This window comes from Capricornis sumatraensis, chromosome 12, assembly GCF_032405125.1.
Source record: "Capricornis sumatraensis isolate serow.1 chromosome 12, serow.2, whole genome shotgun sequence".
Taxonomy (NCBI): domain Eukaryota; kingdom Metazoa; phylum Chordata; class Mammalia; order Artiodactyla; family Bovidae; genus Capricornis; species Capricornis sumatraensis.
Window position 1 is genome coordinate 81,430,872 of NC_091080.1, and position 16,511 is coordinate 81,447,382.

The 16,511-nt window shown below is 44.3% G+C and overlaps 1 protein-coding gene across 1 annotated transcript in view; it reads left to right on the forward strand.

Annotated features, from left to right (window-relative positions):
• The first annotated feature begins 2,258 nt into the window (after positions 1-2,258).
• HS6ST3 (heparan sulfate 6-O-sulfotransferase 3) overlaps positions 2,259-16,511 on the forward strand; it is a 710,365-nt gene continuing 696,112 nt past the window's right edge. The window contains exon 1 of the mRNA XM_068984594.1: positions 2,259-2,971. Coding sequence (XP_068840695.1) covers positions 2,259-2,971 — 713 coding nt within the window. The remainder of the gene's footprint in view (positions 2,972-16,511) is intronic.

Genomic DNA, 16,511 nt, shown 5'->3' on the forward strand with positions numbered 1-16,511 from the left:
ATAATTGTCGGGTTTCATTGGGATTTGTTCTATCACAGTTCCTGGCTTTGGAGAGTAGTGTGATGCCATTAATAGGATTTTAAACTTTAAGTGTGAGAAAAAGAAATGGGATCAAGTAAGCTTTAAAGAAACGGATTCATCTTACCCAACACCTTTGTGACTCATGTAGTCTCATACAGTGTCAGGAAGGACACTATGGTTGGTTTAATAGAGTTGAAAATAGGAAAGGAAGTAGCAGAGGGAAGTTCATTAGAAGAGTCCAACCTGCCTAGAACAATATGAATGGCCTTTTTTAGGCAAGTGTTAGCAACCCTGAAAGAGATCTGGATCTTAACTAATAGCTGTGATGGGGACAGTCTGACAAATGAAAGAAATCAGCACAGTCTCTCAGGATGAGACAAATAAGGGATAGATCCATGAAGAGGCCAGGAGGGAACGCTGATTGCTATGAAGACTGGGATGTTGGGGCTGGGAGACTAGGACTGGCAGGGCACCCAGGAGGGACATGCTGGCCTGAGCCACAGATTCAAGCTGCACTGTTTCCACCTTCAGCACACTGCCACCCACTCTCAACTTGGCGAAGAGCAAGTCCAGGAATTGGGGAGGGGCAGTTATTTCAATTTTTTTTTACTCCATTCATTATCTAAAAGAGAGAAACTGTTATTAAACAAAGAATTGCTTCTCAGATAAATGCAAAATAAAGATGTTTGACAAAGAAAGTTAAAATCTGCACCTAATCAAGAGCTTTTTAGCTTGTGAAATACAGGCGGAGATCTTATCTTCCATATTGGGGTGGGGGGAGGGGGGAATCTTGCACATCGGGAAGCTCGGTGTGTGGTAGTCGGAATTTTAGAAGGAAATTTGGTGGGAACTTTAGGAGGTGACCCCTAAACTCCTCTCTGGTTGTGGGCTGGACTGTCTGGTACCGGAAGCATTGAAGTGTGCCGTGAACACAGAGCCAGATTCACAGTAGGCGCCTAATGGATAATCGATGAATAGATGCTGGTTGAATAAAGTTGAAGAATTGAACACACCGAGTCTGTACTTGTGGAAGGACCAGAATAAAACTTGAGCACCAGTTAGAACGTCTTGTGTAGAGATGAAAAGCAATCCTGAGCCAATATTCCATGCCAGCAAGGGACCAGCCAACTTGTGCGAAGTCCTGCCTAGGTTGGTCTGCCCAGCAGTGGGCACGTGTTATCCGTGCAAATCGCCTGGCCAGATTTCTGTCCACTCTCAGATGGAGAAAGCCGCGGATTTGGAGGTCTCGGATCAGCGCCAGCGACGACCTGCTCGCATCCTCTCCTCGCTCCGCCTTTGCCTTTCTTCCGAATCTCTCCGCGCTCAAGGCTGAAGGGATTCCCACCCCCAGTTGCCTGCTCGGAGCCCCGCGGAGGCACGGACTCCTCCCCTGGAAACTCCTCGGGGGCTGGGGAAGGCTTTGGCGCATGCTCCGTACCTAGGGCAGGTTTTTTTTTTTTTTTTTGCTGCGGGTAGCACGGATCCTGTCACACCGGCTGGCGGGTTGTGGCGGTGCCAGCCAGTGTGTGCGAGTGTGTCTGCGTGCCCGCGCCTGGGCGGACCGACCCGGAGCAGCAGTGCGCCTCGCCCGGGGGAGGCGGCTCCGTACCGGCGCCTCGCCCGCAGCCGCTGCGGAGGGCTCCTCTGCAAACTTGCGGCGGGCGCACCTGGTGGCTCCCGCACCTGGTGATCCGAGGGCAAAGGCGCCTGGAGCGCGTGCGGCTCGCGGGGCCCGCGGGCGGCCGGGTCGGCGGGGCCGCGCCGCGCCTTCGCCCTTGGCCGGCGCCCTCGAGAGCCCCATGCAGTCCCCGCGCTCGCGGCCGCAGCTGCCCGGCTGCCTGGGGCAGGTCCGGGACCCGAGCCGCGCTCCCCAGCGCCTGAGCGCCGGCGGCGGGATGCCCTGCGCCGCCTGAGAGCGCGCGCCGCGCCCGGGGCGGGGAGCCGGGAGCCGGGCGCTGCCGAGAGCCGGGCGCCCCCGGGAGAGCAGGGCGCCCCACGCCGCCGCCGCAGCCGCGCGCCGGCGCCCGTCTCCCCGCTCGATCCACAGGCCCGGCTCTGCCAGCCCCGGAGCGCCGGAGTGCCGCGGGGCTGCCAGCCAGCAGCTCGCCCCGGCGTCAGGGGCATGGAGGAGCGGCGGGCTCGGAGCCGCGCCCCGGAGTCCCCGAAACTTCCGAGCTGCCGCGCGTCCGCGTCTCTGCCGCTGTCGCCGCGTAGCCTGCCGGCCTGAGAGCGGGACCATGGATGAAAGGTTCAACAAGTGGCTGCTGACGCCGGTGCTCACTCTCCTCTTCGTGGTCATCATGTACCAGTACGTGTCCCCCTCCTGCTCCAGCTCCTGCGCCAACTTCGGGGAGCAGCCCCGCGCCGGAGAAGCCGGCCAGCCGGCCGCCCCGAGTCCCGCCCGCCGGGCACAGGCGCCGCCCGAGGACTGGGAGCGGCGGCCCCAGCTGCCCCCGCCACCCCGGGGGCAGCCCGAGGGGTCTCGGGGGGCCGCGGCGCCAGAGGACGAGGACGAGGAGCCGGGGGACCCCGAGGACGAGGAGGGGGAGGCGGAGGAGGAGGAAGAGGAACCGGATCCCGAGGCCCCCGAGAACGGCTCCTTGCCCCGGTTCGTGCCGCGCTTCAACTTCACCCCGAAGGACCTGACCCGCTTCGTGGATTTCAACATCAAGGGGCGCGACGTGATCGTCTTCCTGCACATCCAGAAGACCGGGGGCACCACGTTCGGCCGGCACCTGGTGAAGAACATCCGGCTGGAGCAGCCGTGCAGCTGCAAAGCCGGCCAGAAGAAGTGCACCTGCCACCGGCCCGGCAAGAAGGAGACGTGGCTCTTCTCCCGCTTCTCCACCGGCTGGAGCTGCGGGCTGCACGCCGACTGGACGGAGCTCACCAACTGTGTGCCGGCCATCATGGAGAAGAAAGACTGTCCCCGCAACCACAGCCACACCAGGTACTGTCCCCGCGCCGCGTCGTCTCGCTTCCGGCCACCTTCCTTCGCCCTCCAGCCCACCCCGCCGCCGCCACCCCAGTCCCGACCAGCCCCCAGCCCCGGGCGACCCCGCGCTCCCTCGGCGGCGCGGGGCGGGTGGTTCCCTAGTATCGTCCCGCGATGCGGGGAGAGGTTTTGGGAGAGGGAGAAGAAGCCTTTGGAAAGTGTCCTGGTGTTGAACTCGCTCCTCCCCTAGCCCCCCTCGCTCTCTCCCCCGCCCCAAAAGTGTCGAGAGCTGTCGTCGTCGGTGTGTGTGTGTGTGTGTGTGTGTGTGTGTGTGTGTGAGTGAGTGAGTGTGTGTGAGAGAAAGAGAGACCTTTCTTATGCCTAGCACGGTGTGACCTCTCTCTGTGCGTGGAACCCCTGGAATGGCCAGGAGGCCTGGGTTAGACCAGCGAGGTCGGATCTTGAACCTAAGTTCTGCGAGTGGAAACTCAAACCCGGTGAAAGGCAGAGGGAGCTGGACATAGAAAGACAGGGTAGGAGTTTTCCAGGCAGGGCAAAGCCGAAGACGAGTCTCATCCCTCTGTAAGTGGCTCCTTGGTGGCTGTTCTCAAGGGTCTTGTTGCCGCTTTGAAGACACCCGTTAGAATTTCTGCTCCACCTCCATAACCCTAATTCTGGAGATGGGCTTTGTTGCTGAGCAGCGCCAGTATTTGGACTCCTCCTGTTCTCAGCAATATTTCCACTCTTCCCCCTGCCCAGACCAATCCATCAACTCATTCTGAAAGCATTTGTTAAAGCCTTCCTGTGTGCCTAGCAGTGTGCTCAATGCTACGTGCGTACAAAGATGTCAAACAAATCCCTAGCTTCCTCTCCTACCTCTGTCCCCACCCACTTTAAAATGGTAAGGCCGCTGAGAATTAGGAAAGTTTGAAATCTTAATAGCCAATGAAACTGCTTACCTTATTAACATCCTTGCAGAGAGGCACTGGGCTTGAGAATTTCAGTTTAATGTTCTTTCTGCCCATTGCAATTTGAAGATTAATCTGACATGCTTGCTCAAGGGACTAAAATATTAAAAGCTTGGAACACTGGTTTATTGAGGTTTTTATCTCAAAGGTTTCAAACAGTTTGGTGTAAGGAAATAGGAGTTTAAAAACTCAACCTCAATATGTTGATATCAGATAGCTTTTGCCTCTGACATTATGGAAAAGCTTCATTTACTGGAAGCTACACAGATTCTGGAATTCACTACCACTGAAGCATCTAATTCTACTTCATTTCTCCAAGAATGAGCAAAATTTCATTATGGGATTTTTTACTCTGGCAGTTTTTCAAATACTTTCTCTCCTCCCTGCTCTTTTGCCTGTTTAATGGAAATTGCTTAGAATAAGAAACTGGTTGGACTTGGAATGAAAGCACAAGTCTCCTTCCTTAGCATATTTTAAGGACCTTTAACTTTTCAAGATTTCTAATTGTGTAGTGTTTTAGATCCTGCCCTGTATTTTAGCTTGCAACAGTTTTTCAGTTGATAATGACTGCCAAACTTCCTACCAAAGGAGGCTATTATTTCAGTGAGACAGTCTCTGCTACATTTCATCACAAATTATACTTTTTGTGTTTATACCTTTATGTAATAACTCCTGAATGACCCCAGAGAGTTTACTAGTGTGAATCCCAGCTTCCATTTCACTTAAACTAGAGACTAATTATCACATAGACCTAGCTAGTGATTCTTCAGTAGAGATGGGCATTATTTTCTATCAATGTTCCTAAAACCTTTAGTGAATAGATGAAGCTTTTGGAGCAATTCGAGATTATGAAATTTAAGAATACTTGGATTTTTGCTTAGTGATGACATGCTGCTGCTACTGCAGATCCTGCACAGGTTACAGCAGTGAGGTCTTACTTCTACAGGAAATACTCACTGTTTCATGGGCTTCCCTGGTGGCTCAGATGGTAGAGGAAATACTATCTTTCTGCTGGGTAATGGAGGAGAATGCCACCTTGGCTATTTTAACATAGGGTTTCTATTGCACAGTCAAATGCTTGTCTTTGTTTAATGATAGGTTCTTCTCTCTCAGAATCAGAAGTTTTCAGATAAACCTGCACTGGTTTGCTTGTTAAAAAAATCTCTAATAATGTTTTTTTTGGGGAGGCACCATATTTATAATCCTTCTTCCTCTTCATCCTCACCCCTTCCCTCTCCCTTTTCCTGATATTCTCAATTACTTTTCTCCTCTGGATGCTGTACGGAGGAATAGCTGTGATGCATGTAAAGGACCCTGCATCAAAAGCGATAGGGAAAAAGTTGAAGAGATGTTCAGCTGCATCTTCCTCACACAGAAGATCGAATTAGTTGTCTGTCATTAGAGTATCTCTGTACAGCGTTCTACAGTCAACTAGATTAGCCTGGATAATGGAGGGTACATTTCCACAATGCAAAATGGCAGATAATCTATTGCTACATAATGGGAACAAGGTTCTACTTCAAATAGGGCTGGCTCTGAGCAAAATCAAGAAGTAGATCATGTTGACTTCAGTGCCCTAGTCTCTTTGCTTTGGGTTCCTCCACTGTACCCCCTCTCCATTGCTCACAGGGATCAATGTCCTTGTGGGTTGTGGAATACCTGTAAGAGTGAGGATTCTGGAGTCAGGTGGCTGTTGTGCTTATTAGCTGTGTAAATTAGTAAGTTGCTCTTTCTGAGCCTCAGATTCTTCATCTTATATGTCGATAATAATTGGTACTTAACCTCTTGAGGTCTTATGAGAACTAAAAGAGCAAATGTGTGTAAAATGCTTCACATAGTGTTGTCATAATATCTGTGCATAGTTTAATATGCTGATACATAGCACCCAATACTTGGTATGGAGACATATAGTAATATTTAAATATTCATTGCTAATTTTAATAGCAGTATTTGCCCTAATCAAGGCTGTCTTCCAGAAAAGCATGTGAGGTCATTTCCTCAAGCAGCTTGATGCAAATGGACCACCTTAATTTATAGAGATGCCATTTTATGATTATTTGTGTGGAGACAAAATCCTAAGTTCAAGACACTGATCAATAAATTGAAAATTATGAACATTTGGGCATCAGTCATTGCAGAGTGAGTGAAGAGTGAGTGAAAGTCGCTCAGTCGTGTCTGACTCTTTGCGACCCGTGGACTGTAGCCCACCAGGCTCCTCCATCTATGGGATTCTCCAGGCAAGAATACTGGAGTGGGTTGCCATTTCCTTCTCCAGGGGATCTTCTCGACCCAGGAGTCGAACCCAGGTCTCCTACATTGCAGCCAGACACTTTAACCTCTGAGCCACCAGGGAAGCTTCGGGGATGGGAAGGCACACCGTGTAACTGAGTGGATTCTGTGGGTGACAGAGACAAGCTGGAATGGTGAGCGTGGAGCTGGGAACAGCTGGGACCAAAGGCTGAAGCAGGGAGCCAGCTCTGGAAGGAGATTCTTGGAAGAGTGGAAGGAGCCATCCTGTGTGCTTTAAGGGGCCAGAACGTAGTAAGGCTCTGGGGCTGGCAGTTTGGGTCCAATGCAGAGGGCATTTCTGACCATAGAAATCGGTTAGAATAAGACAGGAAGGTAATAGGAAGATGGCTTGTCTAAATGACCTCTTTTATCATATTAGTGATCATTTCTTCCCTTTCTTTTTCTTTCTTTTCTCTATTATTTCTTTAGTAGGTTATTGTTTCTCATCTTTATGCTTCCTTCATTATCTCAGTATGCTTCCCATTTTTGTCTGCCTGCCTGAGTCTTTAGAAGACTCTTTATCACCTTGGGTGGAGTATGGGTAGGCTCCTAATATTTTATGGCTAAAAAAGACTGAAGAGATAATCTGGTTCCATAATTTGTGTGGCCAATGGGTTATCTAATACTAACGAGATGTGAAATACATCTAAGGTTTCCACAGGGAACTCATGTCTTCATTTTGATCATTTATATTCAATGTTTTGCCCACCGTTTCTTTTGTTCACTTTAACAAGTATAGTGGAGGGTGTCTTAGGCACCTACTATGTGCCAGGCCCTGTGATAGGTCTCAGAATATAGTTTGATCAAATAGTGTCAGCCCTATGAACTTAGGTGTTTAGGCAAGGTAGACCTTGATCTTCTTCAGTAAGTGAGTATTGCTCTCATTCTTAAAATTATGATGGAAGGAGATTCCATCCATCCCTTTTGTAGGGTGGGATGACCACATTCTGTTGGTCCTGTTAGACTGCTTGCAAGGTAATGAATGTTGTCTTCAATAGGACTCTCTGTGTTGCAGATGATACACACTTGACTCAAACTCAGTTCAGACAAAGGGGAAAATCTGGCTTAATAACCAGAACGCAGGAAAGACAGAACAATCCTGTCTTTCATATTGGACCCTTTTCCACACCCCTTTTCATATTGGACTCATTATATCAAAATGGCTTATTCCACGAAATGAGTAAATGGCTGTTGAATCTAATTGATCTAGGGCTAAGAGGAAAGCAAGTCTTCTCTGAGTTCCAGTTGGAAACCTTGGGGAATTACTCTGATTAGTCCAGCTTGAAACTTATGACTATTCTTTCAGCCAATAAGTGTGGCCAGGGAGGTGAGGTTCTCTGACCCTATCTATGTCACATGAATGGTGGTGGTGGTGGTGACGGGGTGTGTGTGTGTGTGTTTGTGTGTGTATCACAAGAAGGGGAGCTAGCATAAATACAGCCTCTGGGAAGATCATTGGGTTCTGGATAGTCGTTGTAATTGTGTCAGTTATGCTTGTAAATAAACGAGAAATAACCTTCAGATCGCTTTTAAAATTTTTTTAAGAAAAATTTTGAGTCACGCTACATTTCCAGTTTATTTGCAGCATCTGGAAACCATGTCATAGGAGGAATAATTGAAGGAGCTGGTAATATTTAATATGGAGGTGGGAAAAATAGGAGAGACATAAGGATTGCTTTCAAATACTTAAAGAAGGAATATATGGAAGGTGTAGGAGATTTGTTCTGTGTTTCGCCGAAGGATGAGATTAGGATAAGGAAGAGAGAAGTGAGAGGACAAGGATTTCAACTCAGAGTAAGAAAGAACTTCATAAAACATGTAACTGTCTACAAGAGAAGGAACTCTTCTGTGAAGTGGTGTGCTCCCCAGCAGTGAACATTTTAGCTAATTAACCACTGATGTTGGAAAGGAATTTCTTCCTGGGGAAGGGCTTAGCCTGTGTGGCCTTTTATTTGAAGGTTCTGGGTTCTAAGCTGAGTTCAAAGCATCTTTCGCCTCTACTTTCTTGCATTGTACGGAGAAAACAAAACAGCCCCCATCACACACACAGAGGCACAAAAGGATTCTCAATGAACTAGTCAGTTCTTGAAGATTTGTAAACATTTCTACCAAGGAAACTTTTAGTAAAGCATGATTTGATGGTATAGACTATTTTACATATTCAGGGCCAAAAGCAATAAATAGGTCCTGTATACGAGGATGTCTGCTTCTTCATAATAAGTATAAAAAGGTAAGATGAGAAAATGTAGCATAACTTGGCACATAAAGCCATAACTGGCTTTGAAAGATCATCTGGTTATTGCTTTAAGTGTCCGTCTACAATGCGGGAGACCGGGGTCCGATCCCTGGGTCAGGAAGATCCACTGGAGAAGGAAATGGCAATCCACTCCAGTACTATTGCCTGGAAAATCCCATGGACAGAGGAGCCTGGTAGGCCATGGGGTCGCAAAGAGTCGGACACGACTGAGCAACGTTCCTTCCTTCCTTCCTAAAATACACGGGAAGCAGCGGAGCTCTGTTTCAAAGGCTATCTAGAATATTATGGCCCATACTGCTTTCTAAGGGATAATCTTTTTGATGTCTCTTCTAATTAGAAATGTTGAACTGCAAAGAAGGTTAATTTTCACCATCAGGTTTGTGTGCAGTATAAAACCAAGGAGATAAGAGATTGTTCTGTCTATATGCCATATCCATTTATATACTCATTACAGGGTCTCTTAAAGTATGGCTTCTGGTTCAAACCTCTGATATTTGCTATAAATCAGAAGAAAGTTGAATTAAACTCTTGCAGTTTTTTTTTTTTTTGAATTGTGAAGATAGAACGGGAAATGGTAAATGCTAAGATATGGTTTATTCTTCTGCATTTTCCTTGCTGGTTACCTGGGGATTTTTGAAAGGGTTGAATTCAGAGAAATATAAATGTTTGTGTAATAATTCGAAGCTAAGTAAATTTAGCCACTAGCGACGTGGATTTGCCTAATCTTAGACTGTTATAGTATTATTCCCCAAAGCTAATTATTACCGTCTCATTTTGACTAAGGACAATCAGAAGCTTATGCCATTTGAAAGTTATTTATGCTTGATAATGAATTAAACAGGTTTAATTGAGACTGGCAAATCTTAATGTGATTTTAACAGTCATGAAATAAATTATTGGGCCAAGGAATAGGTTTAGTATGAAAACAAGTAAATGGGGAACCCAAATTAATGCTTTGTATTAATCAATTATCTTATTTTCGAATTTGTTAAATTATGGATATTATGGATAAATTCCTGTTGATTTTAATTGGCTAACAGAACTTCGTTTTAATTATAGCTAAGCATTTAAATATGTGCTGGGAAATGTACCAAATACTTGTTAACCTAGAGAGTGTTATTTGTTTGTATCTTCCTCTAGCAAATGCAGTTATTCAGTAAAACATATGTAAAGTTCCCAGCACAGAGACTGACCTATAGAAGTTCAATGTTAGCTAAACATATACTCTATGTTCTAGATTACTTTTAAAAAGTATCAGCATAACTTGACAAGACTTTGGTTCTTTGAAAGTTGGGATTATCAAACATTTGGCGTCCTGCCTCTCTTATTTTGTGTCATGCAAATTTGAACTGTTAATAGTTGCCTTTCATAATTAGCAAGATGTCAATTCCTCTTATTTGCCAGAAGAGTCGTCAAAGTAAGTATTCAGCCCAGGGCTTATTAGAACATTCTAGGAGGTCTCTCCCCTTAATATGCCACAGATCAGAAATTCATTTGGGTACAGACAGATGGTCTCGCCTCTTGGGAAGGTTAGCCTCATCGTTCATTCTCACTTTAGGAAAAGAATGTGCCGAAACCAAAAGCATGGGAACTCTGATGTAGGATGGGTGGAGAAGAAAAGTACCAATGATGTAGACTGAATTATTCCTGGATAAAGCCAGATGGTCGAGGTGGTTGCGGTTAAGGATAGTCATTTTGGAGAGTAATGGAAGGAGACCTTGGATTAGGAAAAAAGTCCTCAGCAGGAATTGGAGAAAATCTGTGAAAAATACACTAGCCCCTGAATATTCCTGAAAATCATGCTGATTCCCAGCTTGTGAATGCAATTAGGGTCATGTGTAGAGTAGGGGCTGTGAAGTCAAGTTAGCTCAATTTTAACCTGGTTCAACCACTTGCTGTCATGTAATCCTGAGTAAGTCAGTTACCTGCTCTGGAAAATGGGAGAAATAATAATGATATTATCTCACGGTGAGTGCTAAGAATGCGTGTGGCATTCTTCAAACAGCCTGGCACAGAAAAAGTCTCTTTTTAAAAATTTTCTCATGGGTCTCAAACATCTGTGCTGTTCTGTGTGAAAATAAAATGATAGGTAAACCTGTATGTTGTGTTTTGAATCTGCAACTTTTCATCCTCAATGATGCAAAAATGAACTTGCAAGTTATGATGCAAGAGAAAAGCCATAAATGATAAAAGTAAGTGTTAATTCTCTGGATACCATGGGCATGCAATGGGCACTTAATTAATGCTGTCGATAGAGACTTTCGTTCTTTCTTTTCTTCAGCATATCATTTTATTTTTTTATGGGATATTGATGAAATAGCAACAAAAATGTTTAAACACATACAATTAAATTCATAAATGAAGCAATCCTGTGGTGAAATTGAATTAGTTGCCTGTGGGCACATAAATATTTGTAGTTCATTGCTATTGTTAATATAGTACCATGCTTTTATTGGTAAGTACTGGGTCATTTATTGTCAGAAGCTTGCCTTTAATACCATACGTTCACGGTTGCCTCTGCATTCTAGTGCCTTTACAAACAAAGGAGGGTAGAAAAGCTAACCACCTTGATGGCCTCCATATCTATTTATTATGTTTTACAGAGTATTTCTTCCAAAGAATTCAAGATTATGGATGTAAGACTGTAAACCTGGATGGCAGCTTCTGTATTTTGTGTGCTCTAGTTAGGAACTTGCAGAATTGTATAGATTTACTTAAAAATGAAAACATAGACCCAGAAGAAAGAGTAACCATAACTTTAAACATAAGTATGTGGTAGCTTGGCCTGTGTGTGGAAATCTGCAGGTAGGACCCGTATAACACAGTAAAGAACAAGGTGACATGTCAAGGAAGAGAGAACAGACAGTGATAACGCGGAGCGTAAATTAGAAGGAAGCTGCAGAGGAGGGCGAGGAGAGGATGAAAGTAGTCAAGGCGAAGTTTGAAATCCTTAAAGAACTGAATCAGAAAGATGGTGATATTGAGAGTAGAGGTCAGAGATGCATCTTGTATGCAATGATTTGTCTCATTAGTACATTTACGGGGAGTATTAATAAGCACCTATCTAAGAGGCCATCTGACTTGCAGCCTGGTGTATTTGAATGCTGCCCCTGTTCTTTTATTTACTTACACATTCTTTTTCTGTATCCGGTTGCCGTCTCAAACATGGGTAGCTATATTGTAGGTCCTGGCAGCACACAGAGGCACCCGTTCTGATTGCCAAGGGACTATTAACAGAGGTAGGGATTGAGTAATGGTACAAACATTGGACATAAGGTTCATTGTAAGTAATAACAAGGAAAGCAGTTAACCGCCCTGGGCGTGAAGTAGCAGAGCTGGGCAGGCAGTGTCAACACTCCATGTCTACAGGTGTCTTACAAGAAGAGCTACAGTCTCAGTGGTAGGAATGGCTGCCTGCCGGCACATGGAGCTGAGGCAGAGAGGAGGGGGTGGGGAGGAAATACCTTCTTTCCTTCCCCTTCCACCTGTCCTCCCATTGTCTTCCAGTGGCTGGATTTACCTGGCAGCTAAAGGACATGTGCGATTCTCATTCCACATGCTTCACTGAGGTAGAGAAGGGCGGAGAATGGATTTGGGGTTGCAGAGGTAGCAGATATGAACATGGAGAAAAACTTGTACAGTGACTTAAAATAGCTGGAAGTTTCTTCCGATTCATTTTATGAATGCCCCGTTCAGTCCTACACATGAGACTGAGAACAAGTACTCTTTCCTTTAGAACCTGTAGCACATGCTTTCTATAGGGACCGTTAGTCTCCCACCCAAAAAATGGTGGAAGAGACAAAGAAAGCTCAGCGATGGAGCTGTCCCCATAACAAGTGACTTTTCACTGAGTAATAAAAACCACTCTGGATTCGGGTGTTTTGTCCCCTTGGTGCCCCAGAATTGACTGGCCATCATGACATATTTGAGCAGTTAGGTCTGTATTTTGATACAGACCCAGATAACATACATTTTAAATTATATCTCTGTGTGGTACTTTATACATTTGCAGTTACATAACAATACTGGTTAAGACACTACAAAATAATTTGCTGAACTGGCTCCATTTTATGAGATGAGATGCTTTTTCTGCTGCTTAGATTTTCTTCTAAGAACATTAAGCACATTAAAAATAATATTAATGTGGCTTTAAGTCTCTGAAGGTAACAGGTGAGGGAGGAAAAAAATTATATCACACTTGAAACTATTCTAATGTTTTCAGTTTTAATTTTAAAAGGCTTTTGAAACACTATTTCCATCTTTATTTGAGGGGGATAGGATATGCTTAGTGGTTTCCTGGTGGCTCAGCGGTAAAGAATCCACCTGCTAAGCAGGAGGCATGGGTTCGATTTCTAGGTTGGGAAGATCCTTTGGAGAAGGAAATTGCAACCCACTCCAGTATTCTTGCTTGAGAAAACCCATGGACAGAAGAGCCTGGTAAGTACAGTCCATGGGGTTGCAAAGAGTCAGACATGATTTGGTGACTAAACAATAGCAACAAGGATGTACTTGAAAATATATATTCATGAAACTCTGTTTTAAAACATTATGAACCTGGAATCTCCTAATATTCGATATGGGCTTCCCTGGTAGCTCAGTTGGTAAAGAATCCACCTGCAATGCAGGAGACCCTGGTTCGATACCTGGGTTGGAAAGATCTGCTGGAGAAGGGTTAGGCTACCCACTCCAGTATTCTTGGGCTTCTGTGGTAGCTCAGCTGGTAAAGAATCTGCCTGCAATGTGGAAGACTTGGGTTCAATCCCTGGGTTGGGAAAATCCCCTGGAGAAGGGAATGGCTACTGAAAAATAGTGAAATGAAGTTGGTATCTGAGAAAACTCAGTAAAGATAAAGAAAAAGAAACCATCAGTTCCCTGCTTGAGTTTACAGAGTCATAACGCCATGAGCAAAATGCTGTTCAACGTTTGAATTTGTAGATGACAAAAGCCATTTTGGTGCAATGTCTGTACCTGGTGCATGGACTGGGATTGGTGGTGTTCATTTTTCTGATCTGTAGGGTGGATTTTGTGTTGCTGGGAGCACCATCCGCTGTGAGGAACACACCAACCTCCATCCTCTTTCACGGCCCTTCTTATGCACAATACATTCTTGTCGTTCTCTGGGACAGCATTTTATGACAAGGTTAGAGTCAGCAACACTCTGTAAATGCAAGGGTCATCTTCAGGCCCGTACATCTGTATGAAAGTGACTTGCCCTGAAAGAATGGGCTTAGGGTGTTGTTTTCTGCTGGCTTTGAAAGCCATTAGTAATAAGGAAACTGCACACTGTTCAACTGGATTTAAGTCTAGTCAACTGAAGGATTCTGGGAGAAGTTTCAGAGAAATTTTTCTTCTGCACATAGCTTCACTAAATTTATCACTGTGCCTTCCATATAAGATGAAAGAGGTAGATTAATGGATTGTTCTGTTTCTAATATTTCTATTTATAAACATGCTATTAATACCTTTCTTGATAAATTAATATCAAAAGCATTGTGTATAAAAACATCCGGCAACATGAAGGAACTTAGCGACGTTGGAAGTGTCAAATTTATTACCTGACGCATTTTTAGTCTGGAAATATTTGTCAACTATCCTGATCCATTCTTTGTCTTTTAAATTCATACTTAAGCCTACAATCCACTATGGTAGATAAATTTCTTTGCTTTGAAAGTTTTATTCTCCTAGTTCCTTATGTGTGCTATAAGGAATAATTAATGTAATGAAAAAATCAATATTGTGTATAAATTATTTAGGCTTTGCTATCATTGTAATTTTCTCTTCAACACCTATTGATCAGCAACAATTCATTTGTTAATTTCTTCCTAATAAGATATTCATTGTATTAGGTCTGTAGTAGTGCTGTTCCTGCACTTTCGCAAATAAGTCATGAATTACTAATGATACATGGGACAGGTTAACTTGCTAGTGAGTGCTGTGAGGTGGAAAACAGTCCAGGGCAGTCATTTGAGATGCTGTCCTATAGAAACTCTGTGTAGCCAGACAACTGCTGATAGCTAAATGAGCAGACTCTTGCGAGACATTCGTCTGTACTTCCAAACTTAATGTGAACCTATTTTTTTTTCCAGGTAAAGAAAGGCCTTAACATTGGCTGATTCTGTCTCAACAGCATTTTCTAGATCCAGTAAAGCCAAGAGGCAAAGAACATCAGTTGTGAAGCCCAGATTTGGGTTTAGGCCCTGATTCTACCCACCAGGGCTTTCCTGGTGGCTCAGCCCTAACGAATATGCCTGCCAATGCAGGAGAAACAAGATACACGGGTTCCATCCTTGGGTCAGTAAGATCCCCTGGAGAAGAAAATGGCAAACCTCTCCAGTACTCTTACCTGGAAAGTTCCATGGACAGAGGAACCATGGGGTAGCAAAGAGTGGGACATGACTGAGCAACTGAACACACTGCACACTCAGACCTGATCCTACCATGAATTACTATGTGAATTAGCACACATTCACACACTCAATCTGTAAAACAGTGATAAAAACCTTCCTACCTGGTGTTAGTGTGGGTTTGCAACCTGGGGGACTTGCCAGGTGAAATCTGAAGGTGGCATCACACATGGAGAGCTGGGAGAGACCGAAGGAAGTGGCAGATCCCTCCAGGGTAGGTGGCAGGTGTAATAAGGAAGGTCACACGTGAGGTTTGTCTTTAGTGGTGACAAGATAGGTAGACCTCTGCGCCCACCTACTGGAATCTTTATATAGAGGTTTTATATAGCATTTATATAGAGGTTTTAGTGAGGTTCATGCATGGAGGGTGTTCAGATGTTCTCAACAACACCCTGCTCTCTTGAGACTGTGTCTTTGAAACAGCTTTGAGGGTGGGAACAGTGGATGGCACTTCCATTTCAAGGACCAAGGAATGGGAGAGGAGCCTCTGATTGCTTGGGTCCAGCTCTCGGGACACCCTCTAGATGGCGCCTCCAGTGATCAATGATGAGCACATGAGTGAAGGCACACAAACACGTGTGCATATGTTCCTTTTGTAATTCAGTTTTTATCTCCATGGTTCTCTCGTTTGGGGGAGTATAAGTGTCCTAAATGTGTTGGTTATTAAATGCCATTTTGACTGTTGTCCATTGGATTACTTCAAGAGAGTGGAAAAGAGTCTGAGACCTTTTGAAAACCCAGTGAGATTCAAGTCCGAGAAATCAAACTGTCCACAAACTGTCTTCATGGCAAAGAGAACATTTGTATCAGTGAATTTGGACCAGGAAGGCAAAGTGGTATCCTGTAAAAGGCTCTACAGTTGGGATCAGGCAACCAGAGTTTCAGTCTAGACTTTAGACTTCCTCATTGATTTGCTGCTTATTGTTTGGCCTTCCTGCCAAAATTTAAGTTTCCTGAAGATGGTGACAGTTTTGTTTCCTTCTGCATCTTCAGTGCCTAGACTAGTGCTGGTACATTATGGCTGTCAAGTAAATGACCGAATAAATGAAAACAAGCATAAATAAATTTACAGGTTTATTGGACAATTTGGATAACACTGTATATCCTATCTCTTTTTTTGAAGAGTTGTTGTGGATTAAGAAAATGACTCTGAGGCACTTCATAAAGTATAAAGTACTATACAAATTTAAATTTATATTGACAGTGAGAATCCATTTGATATAGAATGGAGAAGGAAGGAAAGTTGGATTTTGGAAGTGCACTGCATATATAATTCAGCTTTTATGGAGAGCTTCAAAAATTGGTAATGACAAAGATGCAGTTGAAAAATATGCAAAATACACATTCAGCTTGATAACTTGTTGAAGTAATGAGCACTTTCTTTTAAAACAGGACATAATATATCTTAAAAGGCTTGTTAGAACGCATAAGTCTTTTCCTTAGACTATCAGGAAACCCTTTTTTTCCCCAGGGATTTGGCACAGATCAAGGTACAAAAGTTTCTTTTCTCTCCATTGCTTTACCCTTTTGAGAATGTTATCCAGGAGTTAATATTTTAAATTTTGTATCTATTCTTTTTCATTATTTTCACATGACAGCTATAAATTAAGGCTATTGGTTAATAATATGTCTTGCAA